Here is a 17,651-nt window from a genome sequence, read left to right as displayed (position 1 = left end):
CGGCTTCTGAAGGCCAGCCGTGGAGGGAGGGGGGGAAAAACCCAGTCTTTCAGTCTCCTCCCCAAATGGGGGCAACGCGAAGACCCTCAGAGAACAGCCCCACGACCTTCCCCACCACCACCGCCCTGCCCAGTCGTCATCTCAGATGGGGAAGGGTGGCCATTTTGTGTGACTTTTCTTCTTCTAACAACTAAACAACGAAAAAGCGAACAAAACGGCCGCCGGACGGCTAAGCAACCGGTCCTCTTTCCGAGTCATCCCGAGTCCGATCCGTGGATTCCGCCAGCGTCTCTCTGACCCCCAAACTCCGGCAGAGAAATGGCCTCCTCCATTTTTTTGTGATCTGCAGAAGTGTATGGGGTTAATGGCCAAGGGGATGAGCATGGGGGTTTTTTTTGGGGGGGGGAGTATGTGACAGGGGGTGTCAGAAAGGGAAGGAATGTTTCCTCAGGTGTGAGCGATGGGATGACGGCGTCTCCTTAAGCCAGCCTCCCCTAGCCTGCCGCCCTCCAGATGTTTCGAACTACAACTCCCTGTGCTGGCTTGACTCTCAAATTCGTGGACAACCATGAAGCAGAACGTTGGAAGATTCAGGACAGATATAAGTCCCTTCTTCAGGCACGGTCGAACTGTGGAACTCCCTGCCACAGGAGGCAGTGGCAGCCACCAACCTTAGATGGCTTTAAAAGAGCTTTAGGCAAATTCATGGAGGTGTAAGGCTATTATTGTTGGCTCCTAGCCAGGATAACTGGGTACCAGTTGCTGGAAACTACAGGAGGGGAGAGGTCTGCTCTTGAACTCAGCTCCCACTTGAGGCACCCGGGTGGTCCCTGTGAGGATAGGAAACTGGGCTAGAAGGGGTATTGGCCTGACTCAGCTGCAAGGAGGCGGGCGGGTGTGGGGGACTCCCTGGTCCTGAATGGGGCAAGTGTGCCCCTAAAGGACCATGTGCATAGCCTGGGAGTCATTCTGGACTCACTGCTGTCCATGGAGGCGCAGGTCAAATCTGTGTCCAGGGCAGCTGTTTACCAGCTCCATCTGGTGCGCAGGATGAGACCTTTCCTGGCCGCAGACTGTCTTGCCAGAGTGGCGCATGCTCTGGTTATCTCCCGCTTGGACTACTGCAATGCGCTCGACGTGGGGCTACCTTTGAAGGTGACCCGGAAACTAGAACTAATCCAGAATGCGGCAGCCAGGCTGGTGACTGGGACCACATTAACACCGGTCCTGAGAGATCTGCATTGGCTCCCAGTACGTTTCCAAGCACAATTCAAAGTGTTGGTGCTGACCTTTAAAGCCCTAAATGGCCCAGTATATCTGAAGGAGCGTCTCCGCCCCCATCGTTCTGCCCGGACACTGAGGTCCAGCTCCGAGGGCCTTCTGGCGGTTCCCTCACTGCGAGAAGCCAAGTTACAGGGAACCAGGCAGAGGGCCTTCTCGGTGGTGGCGCCCACCCTGTGGAACGCCCTCCCATCAGATGTCAAAGAAATAAACAAGTATCTGACTTTTAGAAGACATCTGAAGGCAGCCCTGTTTAGGGAAGCTTTTAATGTTTGATGCATTACTGTATTTTAATATTTTGTTGGAAGCCGCCCAGAGTGGCTGGGGAAGCCCAGCTAGATGGGCAGGGTATAAATAATAAATTATTATTATTATTTATGGGCTGAAATTGTAGTCCAAAACATATGCGGGTTGGGAAAGGGCGCCTTCAACTCTTTCCCTAGCGGAACCTAAAATGGGGGGAAACAAAATGGGACAGGCAAAATGGCCCCCCTACACCTGCCCTGGCCTTGTGCTTTTCTTGGGTGGGGAGAGAGTTGGGTAATGGAGTTTGCCACCGAATTATCTCCTCACAGAAACCGAGAGGAACAGGGCAGGTTCCGCAGAGCCGAAAGGTAACTTGGCAGAAGAAACCCTGGAAACCTTCAAGATTCTCAGATTTAATACTTGAAATGTCAGTTCTGAGGGACACATCCGGGGTGGGAATGGCAAGGTAGCTATTAAGTCTCGGTAGGGTGTTTTCCCTGGGGGGTGGGATAGCAACAACATTAAGCTTAACCCGTTGCTGCTTCCCCCCCAACCATCTGACCCTTGAGTATGTTGTCAAAAAGAATTTGAAATTGTGCAAGGAAATTTGTGCGTGATTTTTTTTTTTTTAAAAAGAGAAACACCGCCCCACTTTAATTCATTTTGGCCGATGGGTGGATGTTTATAAGTAAGGGCTCGTCCACAATTCCGCTTGTCCTTTGCCTAGAAAGCCTTTCCCTCACTGCATCCCCCCGGGGAAAAAAAATGTACTTTATTGCTAAATCAGAACAAACAGCCATGTGCGGAAAACCCGGTTGCCGTTTGTTCCGATTCAGCGCTAAAGATCGGGTTTCCCTTGGGCAAAGGAAAGTGCGTCTGGGCCCTAAGTCACCTTTATTTGTTGAACAGGGGTGAGAGATCCATTGAAACTGGATTGTGGGGCGCACCGCAGGGGAGAAATGGAGGGATTTGTGTGTGTGTGTGTGTGTGTGTGTGTGTCCCTATCTGGAAAGAAATCAGCCAACGTGGGAGCCCAGTCCTTCCCCCCTCGCCCCCGGAAGTGGGGCGAGAGGGGGTCTTGTCTCTGTTAAACTCTCTGGCGCCTGGCGGAAAGGGGGTCAATTCTCTCGGCCTGTCCATCTGAGCCAGGCCCAAATCCACGGAGAGAGAGGAGGAGAAGGAGGAGACAGCAAGGTGCTTCCCTCTGGCCAAGTCCAAATCCTGGGAACCCCCCTTGAATGCCGTAGAGGGGGGTCCCCGCAGCTGTGCACGGACCCCAGTATCCAGGCCGGGCGAGAGGGGCGGCAACGTCCCCCCGCTCCGTGCCGAGGTTCCTCCCCGCCGTTGGGGGGTGTGGTGGTGATGGCCGGGGGGGGGGCGCAGCCTCCGCCAGGAGGGAGCAGTGCTGCCCACCCCCCCTCATACTTTGTAGTAGATGTTGGCAGGGCTCTGGGGGGGCATCTCCTGAACGATGTAGACCGGGTGGCCGTAGTCCCCGCTGACCTTCTCGTAGTGGGGGCAGAAGGCGCTGTCTGAAGTCCGGAGCGGGATGATGATGTCGCTGGGCTCCGAGCCGTTGTTGTTGCCCCCGCCGCCCCCCCGCTTGGGGCTGGTCAGGGTGCTGAGCGAGAGCGGCGGGTGGTGGGACTCGCTGTGCTTGGCCCGGCGCCGGCGGTAGCAGAGGGCGCCCGTCACGGCGGCCGCCACCAGCAGGACGAAGGCGGCCCCTCCGGCGGCCCCCGCGATGATCGGGACGCTGGACTGGGGCAGGGGGCCGTTCTCGCCTCCCACCTTCCCGGTGGCGTTTCCAGTCGGGGGTCCTGGTTTTTTTAGGGGGGAAAAAGAAGAGTGTTTAGGGAGATGCTTGATTACCAAGTGTCAGTATAAACCAGGCATAGGCAAACTTGACCCTCCAGCTGTTTTGGGACTACAACTCCCATCATCCCTGACCACTGGTCCTGTTAGCTAGGGATGATGGGAGTTGTAGTCCCCAAACAGCTGGAGGGCCAAGTTGGGGGGTGCCTGGAATAAGCAAATGGCTCCCTGCTTGTCCATGGCATCGCCTGCCCCACAGACCGAGGCCTCACTGACATTAAGGGTGGGCAGCACCCACCCCTGCAGTCCGGGGCCTCCTCTGTGATGGCCCCCAAACCGTGGACCTCTCTTCCAACAGAGGTGCGTTGACACAACTCTCGAGTCTGTCCTCTGACTGACACTGGCGGGATTCATAGAATCATAGAATTGGAAGAGACCACAAGGGCCATCGAGTCCAACCCCCTTTCAGATTTCGGTGGCACTAAAATTCAGCACCCCTCCCTCTTCCATTCTACATCTTTGTTGCAGTGCTCCCTTGGCTCAGCGCCCAATGTGGGCGAACGGATCGCACTTCCCTAAATCTACTTTTGTGACCGCTAAGGTGTTTCCTGTCGCGGGACCCTGGAGCTCAATTTGTACAGGTCTGTTCCGTTCGAATGGCTTTATAATCACAGAAGTTGGAAGGGACTACAAAAGTCATCTAGTCCAACCCCTTGTGACGCAGGAAGATTTAATTTAATTTACATTGTGAGAGTCTTACTTATTTTTATAAGGCGGGTAAAACATTCAAAAGAAAAGGGTGCCAAAGGCTGTTTCTAGGTCACAATCCTGCAGAAGGAGTCTTTGGGTCTCTGCAAATGCCCCTTGCTCATCTGAGTGGAGGGGAGAGATGGCGCTGGAGCAGTTGTGCAAGCTGGCCTAGTGCGCAAAGACAACATCTGCATCCATTGCCCCGCCTACTTTTGCCCCTGGCCCCGCCCACCACTGGAAGTGGCCAATGGGTGGCTCCCCAGAAGGAAATCTGCCTCTCAGGCTGTAAAAAAAGAAAGAAAAGAAAAGATTCCCCAGCTGTGCTCTGGATTATATCACGTCAGTGGTGGAGGGTGATGGGTCCCCTCCGTGGGGAAAGTCTCCCTGCTTGCAGAAATCTAGCATGACAAGGAGATGTTTGGGCAGACCTGTTTTCCTGACAAGCTAGCTTTTTAGTCTATTTCGGGCAGGGGCAGGATCCAGCGCCGCCGGAGAGCCAAGCATGCACCTTGCTCACCCCCACCCCACCCTGACATGTTCAATCCAGGAAAAAGCCCTTGATTTCCTCCTCCGAACTGGCGTTTTCTTCCCCTGTGAAAAGGAGATTTGAGTTACAGTGTTTGCCTTTCCCCCCTCGCCAGTTTCGCCCAAAGTGTTTCTTTTGGGTTATGTTTCCTAAGCCACTTCCTGCCGGCAGCCAAGACAGGCAGGAGGAGCTCGGCTTCTTTCGCTTCGGCGTGAACCAGGCCGTGGGGGGGAAGACGCAGCCTCAAAACGAGAGGCTGGCTTCTCCCTACAGCGGCCCCCAAGTTCACCCCCCTGGCCCCAGTGAAAAGATCTCCACGTGGGGAGGTGTGGTGGGGCTTGGACTGCACACACCCCATACGTGTGCACAACACATGGCTTCCCGCAAAGAAGCCTGGGAACTGTAGTTTGCTACTGGCGCTGGGAATCGTAGTTCTGCTAGAGGGGAACAGCGGGGCCCAGGACGCTTGGGTGGAGGTCATGTGTCTTAAATGCAGGGTGCGCACGCACCCTTTGGAAAACCTTGGGCCGCTCTCAGAATGCAATTCCTGCTTAATAATAATAATAATAATAATAATTTATTTATACCCTGCACATCTGGCTGGGTTTCCCCAGCCACTCTGGGCGGCTTCCAACAGGATATTAAAAACACAATAAAACATTAAAAACTTCCCTAAATGGGGCTGCATTCAGATGTCTTCTAAAAGTCAGATACAGTGGTAAAGGTAAAGGTAAAGGTACCCCTGCCCGAACGGGCCAGTCTTGCCAGACTCTGGTACCTCAGGTTAAATACTTACTTTGTTCCGGAGATCCGTTCTTAACCTGAAACTGTTCTTAACCTGAAGCACCACTTTAGCTAATGGGGCCTCCTGTTGCCGCCGTGCCGCCGGAGCACGATTTCTGTTCTGAAGCAAAGTTCTTAACCTGAAGCACTATTTCTGGGTTAGCAGAGTGTGTAACCTGAAGCGTATGTAACCTGAAGCGTATGTAACCCAAGGTACCACTGTAGTTGTTTATTTCCTTGACATCTGGAGGGAGGGCGTTCCACAGGGCGGGCACCACCACCAAGAAGGCCCTCTGCCTGGTTCCCTGCAACCTCACTTCTTGCAGGGAGGGAACCGCCAGAAGGCCCTCGGAGCTGGACCTCAGTGTCCAGGCAGAACGATGAGGGTGGAGATGCTCCTTAAGGTCTACTGGGCCTTTTGAGGCCATTTAGGGCTTTCAAGGTGAACAAACAAGATGAATTTTAACAGGGAGAAATGTAAAGTATTGCACTTGGGCAAAAAAAATGAGAGGTACAAATACAAGATGGGGGACAGCTGGCTTGAGAGCAGTACATGTGAAAAGGATCTAGGAGTCTTGGTTGACCACAAACTTGACATGAGCCAACAGTGTGACGCGGCAGCTAAAAAAGCCAATGCAATTCTGGGCCGCATCAATAGGAGTATAGCATCTAGATCAAGGGAAGTGATAGTCCCACTGTATTCTGCTCTGGTCAGACCTCACCTGGAGTACTGTGTCCAGTTCTGGGCACCACAATTCAAGAAGGACACTGACAAACTGGAACGTGTCCAGAGGAGGGCAACCAAAATGGTCAAAGGCCTGGAAACGATGCCTTATGAGGAACGGCTAAGGGAGCTGGGCATGTTTAGCCTGGAGAAGAGGAGGTTAAGGGGTGATATGATAGCCATGTTCAAATATATAAAAGGATGTCACATAGAGGAGGGAGAAAGGTTGTTTTCTGCTGCTCCAGAGAAGCGGACACGGAGCAATGGATCCAAACTACAAGAAAGAAGATTCCACCTAAACATTAGGAAGAACTTCCTGACAGTAAGAGCTGTTGGACAGTGGAATTTGCTGCCAAGGAGTGTGGTGGAGTCTCCTCCTTTGGAGGTCTTTAAGCAGAGGCTTGACAACCATATGTCAGGAGTGCTCTGATGGTGTTTCCTGCTTGGCAGGGGGTTGGACTCGATGGCCCTTGTGGTCTCTTCCAACTCTATGATTCTATGATTCTATGATTCAAGGTCAGCACCAACACTTGGAATTGTTATCGGAAACATATGTTTCTGAGCATTAATGTAAAAAAATTATTGTTGTTATTATTATTGCAGGGGGTTGGACTGAATGACTCTTCGGGTCCCTTCTGGTCATAGCCGTCAACATTTCCCTTTTCTTGCGAGGAATCCTATTCGGAATAAGGAAATTTCCCTTTAAAAAAGGGAAATGTTGACAGCTATGCTCTAGGAAGAAAGGCAGACCTGTTCCTTTCCCCATTCAGAGGTTATACTTGTGTGGGGAAAGGCTGGTGCGTGAGCAGGGGATGAGGGCTTGCCAAGGAGTCATGCGCCTCTCTGGCGGCCACACAAGACGGCCAGAGCCTTCATGCGCAGAGCTGCACAATGCATGCAGGAAGGCTTCCGGGCTGCGCAAGATTCTAGCTCTCAATGAGGTCTTCCTGCATGGAGCTGTGCCTCCCTCGCAGTGGGCATCTGTGCTGTATGGACAGTGGGCACCAAGGCGGTAGGCCTAGCTGGCATGACCCATCCAGGGGGTGGCTGCCCCACATGGCCTGGCTCAAGCAAGCAGCCGGCAACTTCCGAAACAGGCCTTTTTCAATAATAATAATAATAATGGTCCGATTCGGTCTACGGAGATCGGAGGAATAACTGGAAACCTGTTGGTTGGTGGAGAGGCGCTCAAATAGCAAAGCGGACCCTGCCTGGAGAGGGAAGGTGCTCGTTAGTGTCTGTCGACTCTGGTTAATGGAGCTAATTGCCTCCTCGATACCTCCCCCCAGCCCAGCTCGGCAGGGTTCATTTCAGCCATCACTATCAATAAACCTCAAGCCCGGGGGGGCCCCTTCTCCCGGCTCCCAGTTCTGTCCCCGACACGGAAGACAGGCAGAACAAAACACTTTGCAAGGAGCTAGTCCCCCCCCCCCCCGCCGCAAAGCCTCGTCTTCAGTCGTCCCCCCCCCCCCGGTCTGGGCCTGTCAGGGCCGGACGTGGACTGATCCCGGGGAGAAGGGGGAAGCAGAGAAGGAGGGTCTGCCCCAAACGCTGACCCACGGGGCCCCTGTCCTGGTCTCCTTCCCCCCCTCCCCTCAAAGACGTGAGCAGAGCTGGGAGCCAGGACTCCTGGGCTGTCCGAGGAGAGGTTGGAAGAGGAGGAGGAGGGGCAGGGAGCCAGGACTCCGGGGTTCTCTCGGAAACGGGGTACGAGAAGCCGTCTCATTCCATTGCAGCGGAATTGGGGGTCATCTGTTGGTTTTTTTGTATTTTACTTGCCTTGTTTCGATTTGCGTAAGCCGGTCCAGGAAAATAATAATATTAATAATAATAATAATAATGATGATAATAATGGCTTCCCCCGCATGCTTTGGACCACAACTCATCCCAACCCCAGCCAACGACGCCTGCCATCTTGAGCTGGGTTTTTGTGGGGGGAGGAGGGTGCCGAATGCCTTAAAGCAGGGGATTCTGGGAACTCGGACTCCTGGGTCCTGCGCCTGCTCGCCCGGAGGCTGCAGGCTTCTCTTCCCTTAACAATGGACTCTGGGGCAAAGGCCCTTCTCTGCTCAGGCCGCAGGATCCTACACACCAAAAAGCATTTGTGGAATGCAGGATGCTGCTCCAAATCTCACTCCCCGGACCCTCAAGTCCATGGGAGACTCTTGGGAAAGGAGGGCACTGGGGCTATTGTGCCTTGGGGCAAGAGGGAGGGAGGGGTTAGGGAGTGAGAAACGTGGAGGGAAAACATGGGGCGGTGTGTGGGGTGTGTGAGCCAGGGTTTTGGTGCAGGGCGGCTCCCTCCTCTCGTGGCTGCGCTTGGGGGGCAGAGAGGAAGTTGTAGGGTCGGGGCATACCTGGGTTGACCTCCTTGCTGGGCTCGGCTGCCCCAGACGTCCCTCTCTCCTTCTCGGTAGGCGTGTCTGGAACGGACTTCGGGGTTTTGGAGCCCGTGTTGGGATCTGGGGGGTGGCAAGGGCGCACAGTTAAAACTATGGAAGCCGGTTCCCACAGGGGGGAGAGGCGGTGGCAGCCGCCATCTTGGAATGAGGACTGGAAAGAGGACTAGGCAAATTCAAGGGGGCATTGAGGGCCACACTGACTATGCTCTGTCCTCCGCACTTGGGGGGCAGCAATGGGTACCAGCAGATGGGCCCCTGGTCTGATCCAGCAAGCTCTTTTTATGTTCTGAAGGGCCGAGAGATGGCAAGTGGGGGTGGGGGCTGGGGGAGGGTGGGGCAGAGACCCAGGTAGGGGCAGACACATTCAGCCCCCCAATTTATGGGGGCGAAGCGGCAAAAGCAGAGCACAAACGCACAAACCCAAGAATAAACTAATAAAATCAACGTGCTCTTTAGCAGTGCGGCGTGGTAAAAACAGAGCAAAAACACACAAACTCAAGAAGAATGAAATGAACGACAACAAGGAAACGATCCCCACGGACTCCAAAAACAGTGAAACAATTTTGTCAGATGTCAGCCACCTCCCTGCCCTTCTCGTGCAGCAATTAGGAAACACAACTGAGGCTCCGTTCCTTTTATGGCGCCACTCTGGGGCAGAAGGGGGGGGCGGATTTTAGGGTTGCCTTTGTTTTGATTATGTATGTTGTGTTTTTAATATTGCAGTTTTATTTTGTGAACTGCCCCGATATCGATGGGTATAGGGCGGTATACGAACTGAGCAAATAAATAAAATATATAAATAAGCAGGCCAGCTTCCGAGCCACACAGAATTCCGCAACCAGGCAGAAAAGGAGCATAGGGAATTCTGTGTGCTTCGGGTGCCTGCATGTCTCTGCAGCTCAAAAAAAAAATATATTTTTTTAAATTGCCAGAGTTAAAAGTAAGGGGGGGAAAGGGCTTCACATTCTCTGCGGGGTTTTAATCTTACAAAGCAGGAGGGCGTGGGGTGGGGTGGAAGGAACCTGCAGTACCACACAGGAACCACTAGGTTGTGCTCTCAACACTGATGCTCAGCAGCCGGTGAGGTCACCTGTGGGCGGAGCCTGAGCTCACACCTGGAGAGGGAGGCAGCCAGGTGGAAGTACCTGCCCAGCCGCTGCCAGAAACAGCCAGCACACCTGTGGGATTTTTTTTTGCCAATAACAAGGCTTTTTAAAAAAACACCTGTGCTAGGTGGACAGACATTACGGGCACCTTCGTGGCTACAGAACAGACCCTGACCTTTATCTTCCCTCTCCCTCCAAAAGTGAAGATTCTTTCCAATCCCATCCCACCCTAATTTTGTTTTAGTTCTGCCTTCCCCTTGCATCCCCTCTCCCAGTCTTGGTATGTGGCAACATTCTGTCTCGGCCATCCCCACCAATTTAATTTAATCTACATTTAAATCACTTTCCCGCCACAACTTCAGAAACGAGGGCAGTTTAACCTATTCATCTAAGCTCCTTTCCCTTTTGGGAGCGGGCTGATAAGTTGCCTGGCAGCATTTTTTTTTTTAATAAACCCAAAACCAAATTTCTGGACTGTGGTATTTTAAAATTCAGATTTTTATTAAGTAGCTAGAGAGCAAATTGGGTTTAAAATATCAAGTTAATGAGCAAACGAAACCCTCCCAGATTGGGGGGGGGGGGTTGCTTGAGAAAACCTCGCCCCCCAATTCATTTCGCTTCTCTGTTTTTGATCTCACAACGGCCCTGCGAGGCGTGCTTAGGGGCTGAAAGAGAGAGGGAAAGCTTAGCCCCAGGCCGCAGGCAGGCAGGTTGGTGGCCAAAGGGGTGTTCGAAGTCAGGACTCCGGGCTCCAAACTCCTCCTTCTGCCGCCCTGGAATCCTCACATTTATCCTGCTCGCTTGTGCGATTTAATCTGAGGGGCAGGATCCGTGAGAAGCGGGCTAAGCGACAAGTGGGCATCAAGGGGCACATTTGCCCAGGTAGGACAGGGGGTTGAGAAACAGTCAGGGCTGGGAGAAAAGAAGGGGAAAGAAAGAGGGTCTGACATTCAGGATCACAGGAATGACTCCCCCTCCTCTCCCTTGCTCCCACCCCAATCTACTCCTGCCCCCCATATTCCCATTTACTGGGCGGTCACGAGCTCATCCTAGTTCCAGCTGTGGGCCTGCCCCGTGCCATGTTCCCAAATCCAGGGGTTTTGCAGAGGGAACGGGTCCAAGTCCCCAGGAGTCCTGGCTGTTGCAGCGGTGGCAGTGAATGGGGTGGGCACAAGCCAGCCACTAGGTCAGTCTTTGCCAACCTGCCACTGCTCAGATGTTTTAATAATTAATAATAATAATAATAATATATTTTTATTTATACCCTGCCCTTCCCGGTTCAAAAACCGGGCTCCGGGCGGCTAACAACAAATTTAAAACACTTAAGCGATGCAACAAAAAACAGTGTAAAACGTGAATAACGATAAGTTCAGAATTCAAAAATCAATTTGGGGGGGGGGGAATCCATCCAATAAACATTAGATGATCACCAGGGCTAGCTGGCTAAATTAGTCCTATTTGGGCCAGCGAGGAGACCAGGGGAGAATTAGCTGTGGGATCCCAGAGCGGGCAATCTTCATAAAAAGGGGAAGGGGAGGGAGGGAAGGGGAATAAAAGATCAGGCTAATTCAATTTGAAAGTCAGGCGGAACAGCTCTGTCTTACAGGCCCTGCGGAAGGAAGTTAAACCCTGCAGGGCCCTGGTCTCATGGGACAGAGCATTCCACCAGGTCGGAGCCATCACTGATAAGGCCCTGGCCCTGTTGGAGGATAGTCTGACTTCCTTAGGGCCCGGGACCTTTAAGCTAGGATCATTCATCCAGCTAGCGTGCAGTCCAAAACATAGAGGGCAGCAGGTTGGCGAAGGCTGGCCCTGGCACTCTCCCCCACCCTTCTCCCGGGGAACGGGGGGGGTGGTGGTCCTCCTCATTTCCAGGATTCCCCGTTCTAACCCGCTCTCTTCCTGAAGAGGTTCTGGCTCCCAGAATGCTCTGCTCTCGTGTGACGGACCCCCATTCCCCTCCCAGGGACATCTGGGTCATCTCCCCACACCCAGATCTTCTCCCACAAAGATACACTTTCTGGATTCTTCCCTCTCCCCATCCGCCGACAACTTACGCTGCCCGACTTTCAAGACGACTTTCATGCCTTTGGAGAGGCAGGCACCGCCCTTCATGTTCTCAAGCCCTTCCTTGGTACCATCTGAAGTTGCTGTGGGGCAGGAGAGAGAGAGAGAGAAAAAATAGCCACAGTTATGGGTTACAGCCAGACTGCTGTAATGTACAGTATGCGGGGCTGCCCTTGGAAACATCTCCCCAGCGGGGCTTCCTGGCATCTCTAACTTGGCTATCTCTTCAGAGCCAGGCAAATATACCTTTCTAAAAAATTCATTTCCCCAAGTCTTTAATTGCTAGAAATGGCTGCCAGGTTGCAGTTGTGTTTTTTTCTGCCATTTTATTCCCTTCCGAGTTTCGCTACCAACTCGTGACGATGCCTGCTTCTGTTTTTCTCCCGCAAGGCGCCCAGAGAATACTGATGGGTGGCATGGGTGTTAAATAATGAATTCATGGGCCAGCTGCAAGGGAAAGCTCAGGAGGCCTTGGACAGAGACCGGAGGAGGTGGAAGATGGGGTGCAGGCTTCAAAAAGGGCCTTTTTGAATTCCTTTCATCGCCCAAGACTTTGTGGTATTAAAGAGCTGATGTGGGGGGTCCAGTAAAAGGTAAAGGTAAAGGGACCCCTGACCATTAGGTCCAGTCGTGGCCGACTCTGGGGTTGTGGCGCTCATCTCGCTTTACTGGCCGAGGGAGCCGGCGTCCAGCTTCCAGGTCATGTGGCCAGCATGACTAAGCCGCTTCTGGCGAACCAGAACAGCGCATGGAAACACCATTTACCTTCTTGCCGGAGTGGTACCTATTTATCTACTTGCACTTTGGCGTGCTTTCGAACTGCTAGGTGGGCAGGAGCAGGGACCGAGCAACGGGAGCTCACCCCATTCGAACCACCGACCTTCTGATCAGCAAGTCCTAGGCACTGTGGTTTAACCCACAGCACCACCCACGTCCCTGGGGGTTCCAGTGGTGTCCCCCAATTAATTATAATTATTAAATTATTATAATTATTATAATTATAATTTATTATTTATACCCCGCCCATCTGGCTGGGCTTCCCCAGCCACTCTGGGCGGCTTCCAGCAAAATATTAAAATACAGTAATGCATCAAACATTAAAAGCTTCCCTAAACAGGGCTGCCTTCAGATGTCTTCTAAAAGTCTGGTAGTTGCTGTTCTCTTTGACATCTGGTAGGAGGGCGTTCCATAGGGAGGGAGCCACCACCGAGAAGGCCCTCTGCCTGGTTCCCTGTAACTGGGCTCCTGTCAGGGAGGGAACCACAGAAGGCTCTTGGAGCTGGACCTCAGTGTCCAGGCAGAACGATGGGGGTGAAAACACTCCTTCAGGTCTACTGGGCCTTTGAGGCCGTTTAGGGCTTTAAAGGTCAACACCAACACTTTGAATTGTGCTCGGAAACGTCCTGGGAGCCAATGTAGGTCTTTCAAGACTGGTGTTATGTGGTCTCGGTGGACGCTCCCCAACCTTCCTACCCAGCAACTCAGACACCCCACCTAACCCAGCAGCCCCCTCAGCGCTCTCAGACAAACCCGACGCAGCCCTGCCTTTCCAAAGGATGCTCTGCTGGGTCACTTAATATTTAAACAAGATGTTTAATGTTTGCACAGACAAAAGTTCCCCTCGTGATCTGTTAATAAGCCAGAGGCTGCGGAGGCGAGTGGGCCGTTTTGACACACCTGCTCTGCCAAAGCCTGATGGGGATGCAGAGAAAAAGAGAGAGACAGAAAGAGAGAGAGAGAGAGAGAGAGAGAGGCCATCTTGGCAAGCAGGCTGCCTCCCTGGGTGCCCCACAACCACTGGCATGGGGCAGCCAAACCCACAGATCAGGCTTGCCCAGAATAGCAGCAGGAGAAATTAAATTCTGCTCGCAATCCAAGGCGAACCTTGCAAACCTCTCCAAATTCTCCAAAAATGTGCCGATTATTGCTTATTGCATTTATAAAAGGTAAAGGGACCCCTGACCATTAGGTCCAGTCGTGACCGACTCTGGGGTTGCGGCGCTCATCTCGCTTTCAGGCCGAGGGAGCGGGCGTACAGCTTCCAGGTCATGTGGCCAGCATGACTAAGCCGCTTCTGGCGAACCAGAGCAGCGCACGGAAATGCCGTTTACCTTCCCGCTGGAGCGGGACCTATTTATCTACTTGCACTTTGACTTGCTTTTGAACTGCTAGGTTGGCAGGAGCAGGGACCGAGCAACGGGAGTTCACCCCATCGCGGGGATTCGAACCGCCGACCTTCTGATCGGCAAATCCTAGGCTCTGTGGTTTAACCCACAGCGCCACCCGCGTCCCTTTATTGCATATATATCCCACCCGTTTTTCTCCAAGGAGCGCAAGGTGCTGCACATGGCTCTCGCCTTCCTTATTTACTCCCCACAACAACCCTGTGAGGGAGGTGAGAGAGGCAGCGACCAGCCCCCAAAGGTCACCCAGTGAGTTTTGTGGCCAAGTGGGGGGATTTGAACCCGAGTCTCTCCCAGGCCCGAGTCCCACTCTCTAACCACTATGCCACACTCGGTAATATGCGTAAAAATACACATATTGACAGAAAAACAACATACAAAAATATGCTTCATTGGGGTAAATTGCTTGCAAAATTAAGTCAAAACTGCATGTGTTTATTAAGAGAAATTCACACAAAAATGCGGGTGGATTTTCATTAGGTTTTCTTAAAAAAAATACCGCAGAAACGTGGAGAACCAGATATAAGATTGGAAGAATGAGAAACTGAGAGAACCGGAACTGACAAATCCATCCGTCTCTCCTCGCAACCGACCCAGATCTGTCCCAATTGCAGAAGAGCATCGTCTTGTTCTTAAGTCTGCGTTGAGGATTGCTTTTAATCTTCCAGGCTTGCCTTTTGTGTGCATTTTATGAAAATGTTTTTTTCCCCCCCGCGATGGCGATTTTAATTTACGTAAGCCGCCTCAAGTGGGGCATAAGCCCCTGAAAGGCAGAGAAGAAATCTGAGGAACATTTTTTTAAAAAAATAAATATTAAAAAATAGAATTATATGCGAAGTCCTCCGCTTGAAACTCAGCCCACAAACTCGCTGTTCTGTGAAAAATACCAGTCAAGGGTGCCTGTGTTAGCAAGATAAAACCGTGAGAAGGACTGGCAGCTGAAACCTAACTAAATTATCGTGAGGTTAAATCATGCTGTTGTTGTTGTTGTTGTAGTAGGTGAATTCCTCACAGCTTTCCTTTCACAGAACTGCAAGCACGGGAGAAAAACCCAGAGGCCGCCTAGATCAGCTTTCCCCAGATATTTCAGACTAAAACTCCCGCCAGCCGCAGCCAGCAGGGCCACTGGGCATGGGAGTTGTAGTCCAAAATATATAGAGGGCGCCAGGTTGGGCAACGCTGATTTAGATCGACCCCTGGCCGAGGGATAGGAGCACCTATCAGGCCCACCCTTACCCGCTCTGATCAGGCGGCTTAATCCAAATTATGGCGCAGGGCCGGCTCAAGCGTTGGGCAGAATGGAGCAGCTGCCGCAGCCTTAATACCTGGGATGGGGGAAGACGCCATCTTGCCCTCTGCCTCAGGCGGCAAAATGTCTTGGGCCGGCTCCTATGCAATGTGTGGCTAGGGTTGACCAATCCCCCCCATTTGTGGGATGCTCTCCCCAGGGAGATTCAGCTGGCACCTTCATTATACACCTTTAGGTGCCCTGCAAAAACATTCCCCTTCATCCAGGCCTTGGGCTGATTGACATCTGATACGGTTTTAAACATGTTGTGGGTACGGGTGGAGGGTTACTGCTTTGCTTCTGTTCGAGTTTTCATTATGTATTTTGTGTTTTTTAGCTTGTGTTTTAATGCTGTGAACAGGCCTGAGATCTACGGATGAAGGGTGCTATACAAATATTATCAATAATGTCAACAACAACAACAACAACAGGGCCTTCTCGGTAGTGGCCCCTACCTTGTGGAATGACTTCCCATGATGCGGGTGGCGCTGTGGGTTAAACCACAGAGCCTAGGACTTGCCAATCAGAAGGTCGGCAGTTCGAATCCCCGCAACGGGGTGAGCTCCCATTGCTCGGTCCCTGCTCCTGCCAACCTAGCAGTTTGAAAGCATGCCAGTGCAAGTAGATAAATAGGTACCACTCCGGCGGGAAGGTAAACTGCGCTTCCATGCGCTGCTCTGGTTCGCCAGAAGCGGCTTAGTCATGCTGGCCACATGACCCGGAAGCTGGACGCCGGCTCCCTCGGCCAGTAAAGCGAGATGAGCGCCGCAACCCCAGAGTCGGCCACGACTGGACCTAATGGTCAGGGGTCTCTTTACCTTTTTAAATAATATAACATTTAGTAAACGTCTGAAGGCAGCCCCGTACAGGGACGTTTTTTAAGGTTTTACGGTATGTGCTGGAAGCCGCCCGGAGTGGCTGGGTACAAATAATGAGTTGTTGTTGCAGCGCCAACCAGCCCCAGGTAGTTGGGCCCAGCCGCCGCCATTTCGATTTCCCAACATGACCCCAACAGAGCATCACTCCAAAGCCCTGTGGGAAAGTAAAATGGTGGCTGGAGCTGGGATGCCCCCACAGCCCTGTTACCTGGTGCTACCTGCAGCAACAAAAATGAAATTTAAAAAGGTAGCAAGGCGGCTGTCTCAGCGGGCCCTGACTGGGCGTGGGGCACATCAGTCGCACAAAAGATGTCACGCTTTGGAAGTTGGGGCCGGCAAAATAATAATAAAAAAATATTCGTTTGTTGCATTTCTAGATCGCCTTTGCCTTCCAAGGATCTCAAAGTGGTGCACAACCTGTGAGGTAGGTTAAGCTAAGAGATGGTGACTGACTACAAGGTCCAGGGTCGGATTTAGGTTTGATGAGGCCCTAAGCAAGGTAATGGGGCCCTTTATATGTCCAGCTGTCCTTTGTCAACAACAAATTGTCGCTGTTTTTTGGGTTAGATATATGCTCTATGGTCATTTATGGACCTCATAGGTATCTCAAGCCATTTGCCCATGTTGCCCTGCAACCAGTCCATGCAGAATATAGGCACCCTATATATAGAAAGGAGCAAACCTGTGATATTTTAGGGAGCAGGCGAGGCCCATGACTTACATCATAGGAGAACACAAAACACTGTTGCCGTCTGTAGGTTTTATTTTATTTGTTTTGTATCTTATATTTTAGAAATGTACAGGTAAAACTTGAAAAATTAGAATATCGTGGAAAAGTTCCTTTATTTCAGGAATTCAACTTCAAAGGTGAAACTAATATATGAGATCGACTCATGACATGCAAAGCGAGATGTGCTTCTACTTCTCAGAGGTCCAATCTTGCTCGATTTGCAATCCTTGTTTTGCTGATTCCCTTGAATATTCCTATTTTCTGAGATTTTTAATTTGGGGTTTTCATAAGCTGCAACGCCATGATCATCGCAATGATAACAAATCAAGGCTTGACATATCTTGCTTTGCATGTCACGAGTTGATCTCATATATTAGTTTCACCTTTGAAGTTGAATTCCTGAAATAAAGGAACTTTTCCACGATATTCAATTTTTTGAGTTTCACCTGTAGAACAAATCAAGGCTTGACATATCTCGCTTTGCATGTCATGAGTCTATCTCATATATTAGTTTCACCTTTGAAGCTGAATTAATGAAATAAAGGAGCGTTTCCACGATATTTGAATTTTTCGAGTTTCCCATTTATAGCCATGGGTTTTTTCCTTTAATTTTTTTGGGGGGCCCCAAGAAAGTGAGGCCCTAAGCTACAGCTTGTTTAGCTTATACAGTGGTACCTCGGGTTAAGTACCGTATTTTTCTCTCTATAAGACGCACCAGACCACAAGACGCACCTAGTTTTTGGAGGAGGAAAACAAGAAAAAAAATATTCTGAATCTCAGAAGCCAGAACAGCAAGAGGGATCGCTGTGCAGTGAAAGCAGCGATCCCTCTTGCTGTTCTGGCTTCTGGGATAGCTGCGCAGCCTGCATTCG

The 17,651-nt window shown here is 51.5% G+C and overlaps 1 protein-coding gene and 1 long non-coding RNA gene across 3 annotated transcripts in view; one reads left to right on the top strand and one right to left on the bottom strand.

Moving 5' to 3' along the window:
- LOC309518156 overlaps positions 1-17,651 on the top strand; it is a 350,853-nt gene that overhangs the window by 188,767 nt on the left and 144,435 nt on the right. The window lies entirely within an intron of this gene.
- EFNB3 (ephrin B3) overlaps positions 2,407-17,651 on the bottom strand; it is a 63,802-nt gene continuing 48,557 nt past the window's right edge. The window contains exons 3-5 of one of the 2 annotated variants that reach the window (XM_082197866.1): positions 11,691-11,783; positions 8,483-8,587; positions 2,407-3,347 (exon numbers count right to left, since the gene is read on the bottom strand). In XM_082197866.1, coding sequence (XP_082053992.1) covers positions 2,947-3,347; positions 8,483-8,587; positions 11,691-11,783 — 599 coding nt within the window. In that variant the 3' untranslated portion in view covers positions 2,407-2,946. The remainder of the gene's footprint in view (positions 3,348-8,482; positions 8,588-11,690; positions 11,784-17,651) is intronic. The other variant, XM_082197867.1, reaches the window with a different exon arrangement.

Source organism: Podarcis vaucheri (assembly GCF_965113315.1).
Source record: "Podarcis vaucheri genome assembly, chromosome: 13".
NCBI lineage: Eukaryota > Metazoa > Chordata > Lepidosauria > Squamata > Lacertidae > Podarcis > Podarcis vaucheri.
Note: the sequence above shows the minus strand (reverse complement) of the source record. Positions and strands in the feature narration are given on the sequence as shown.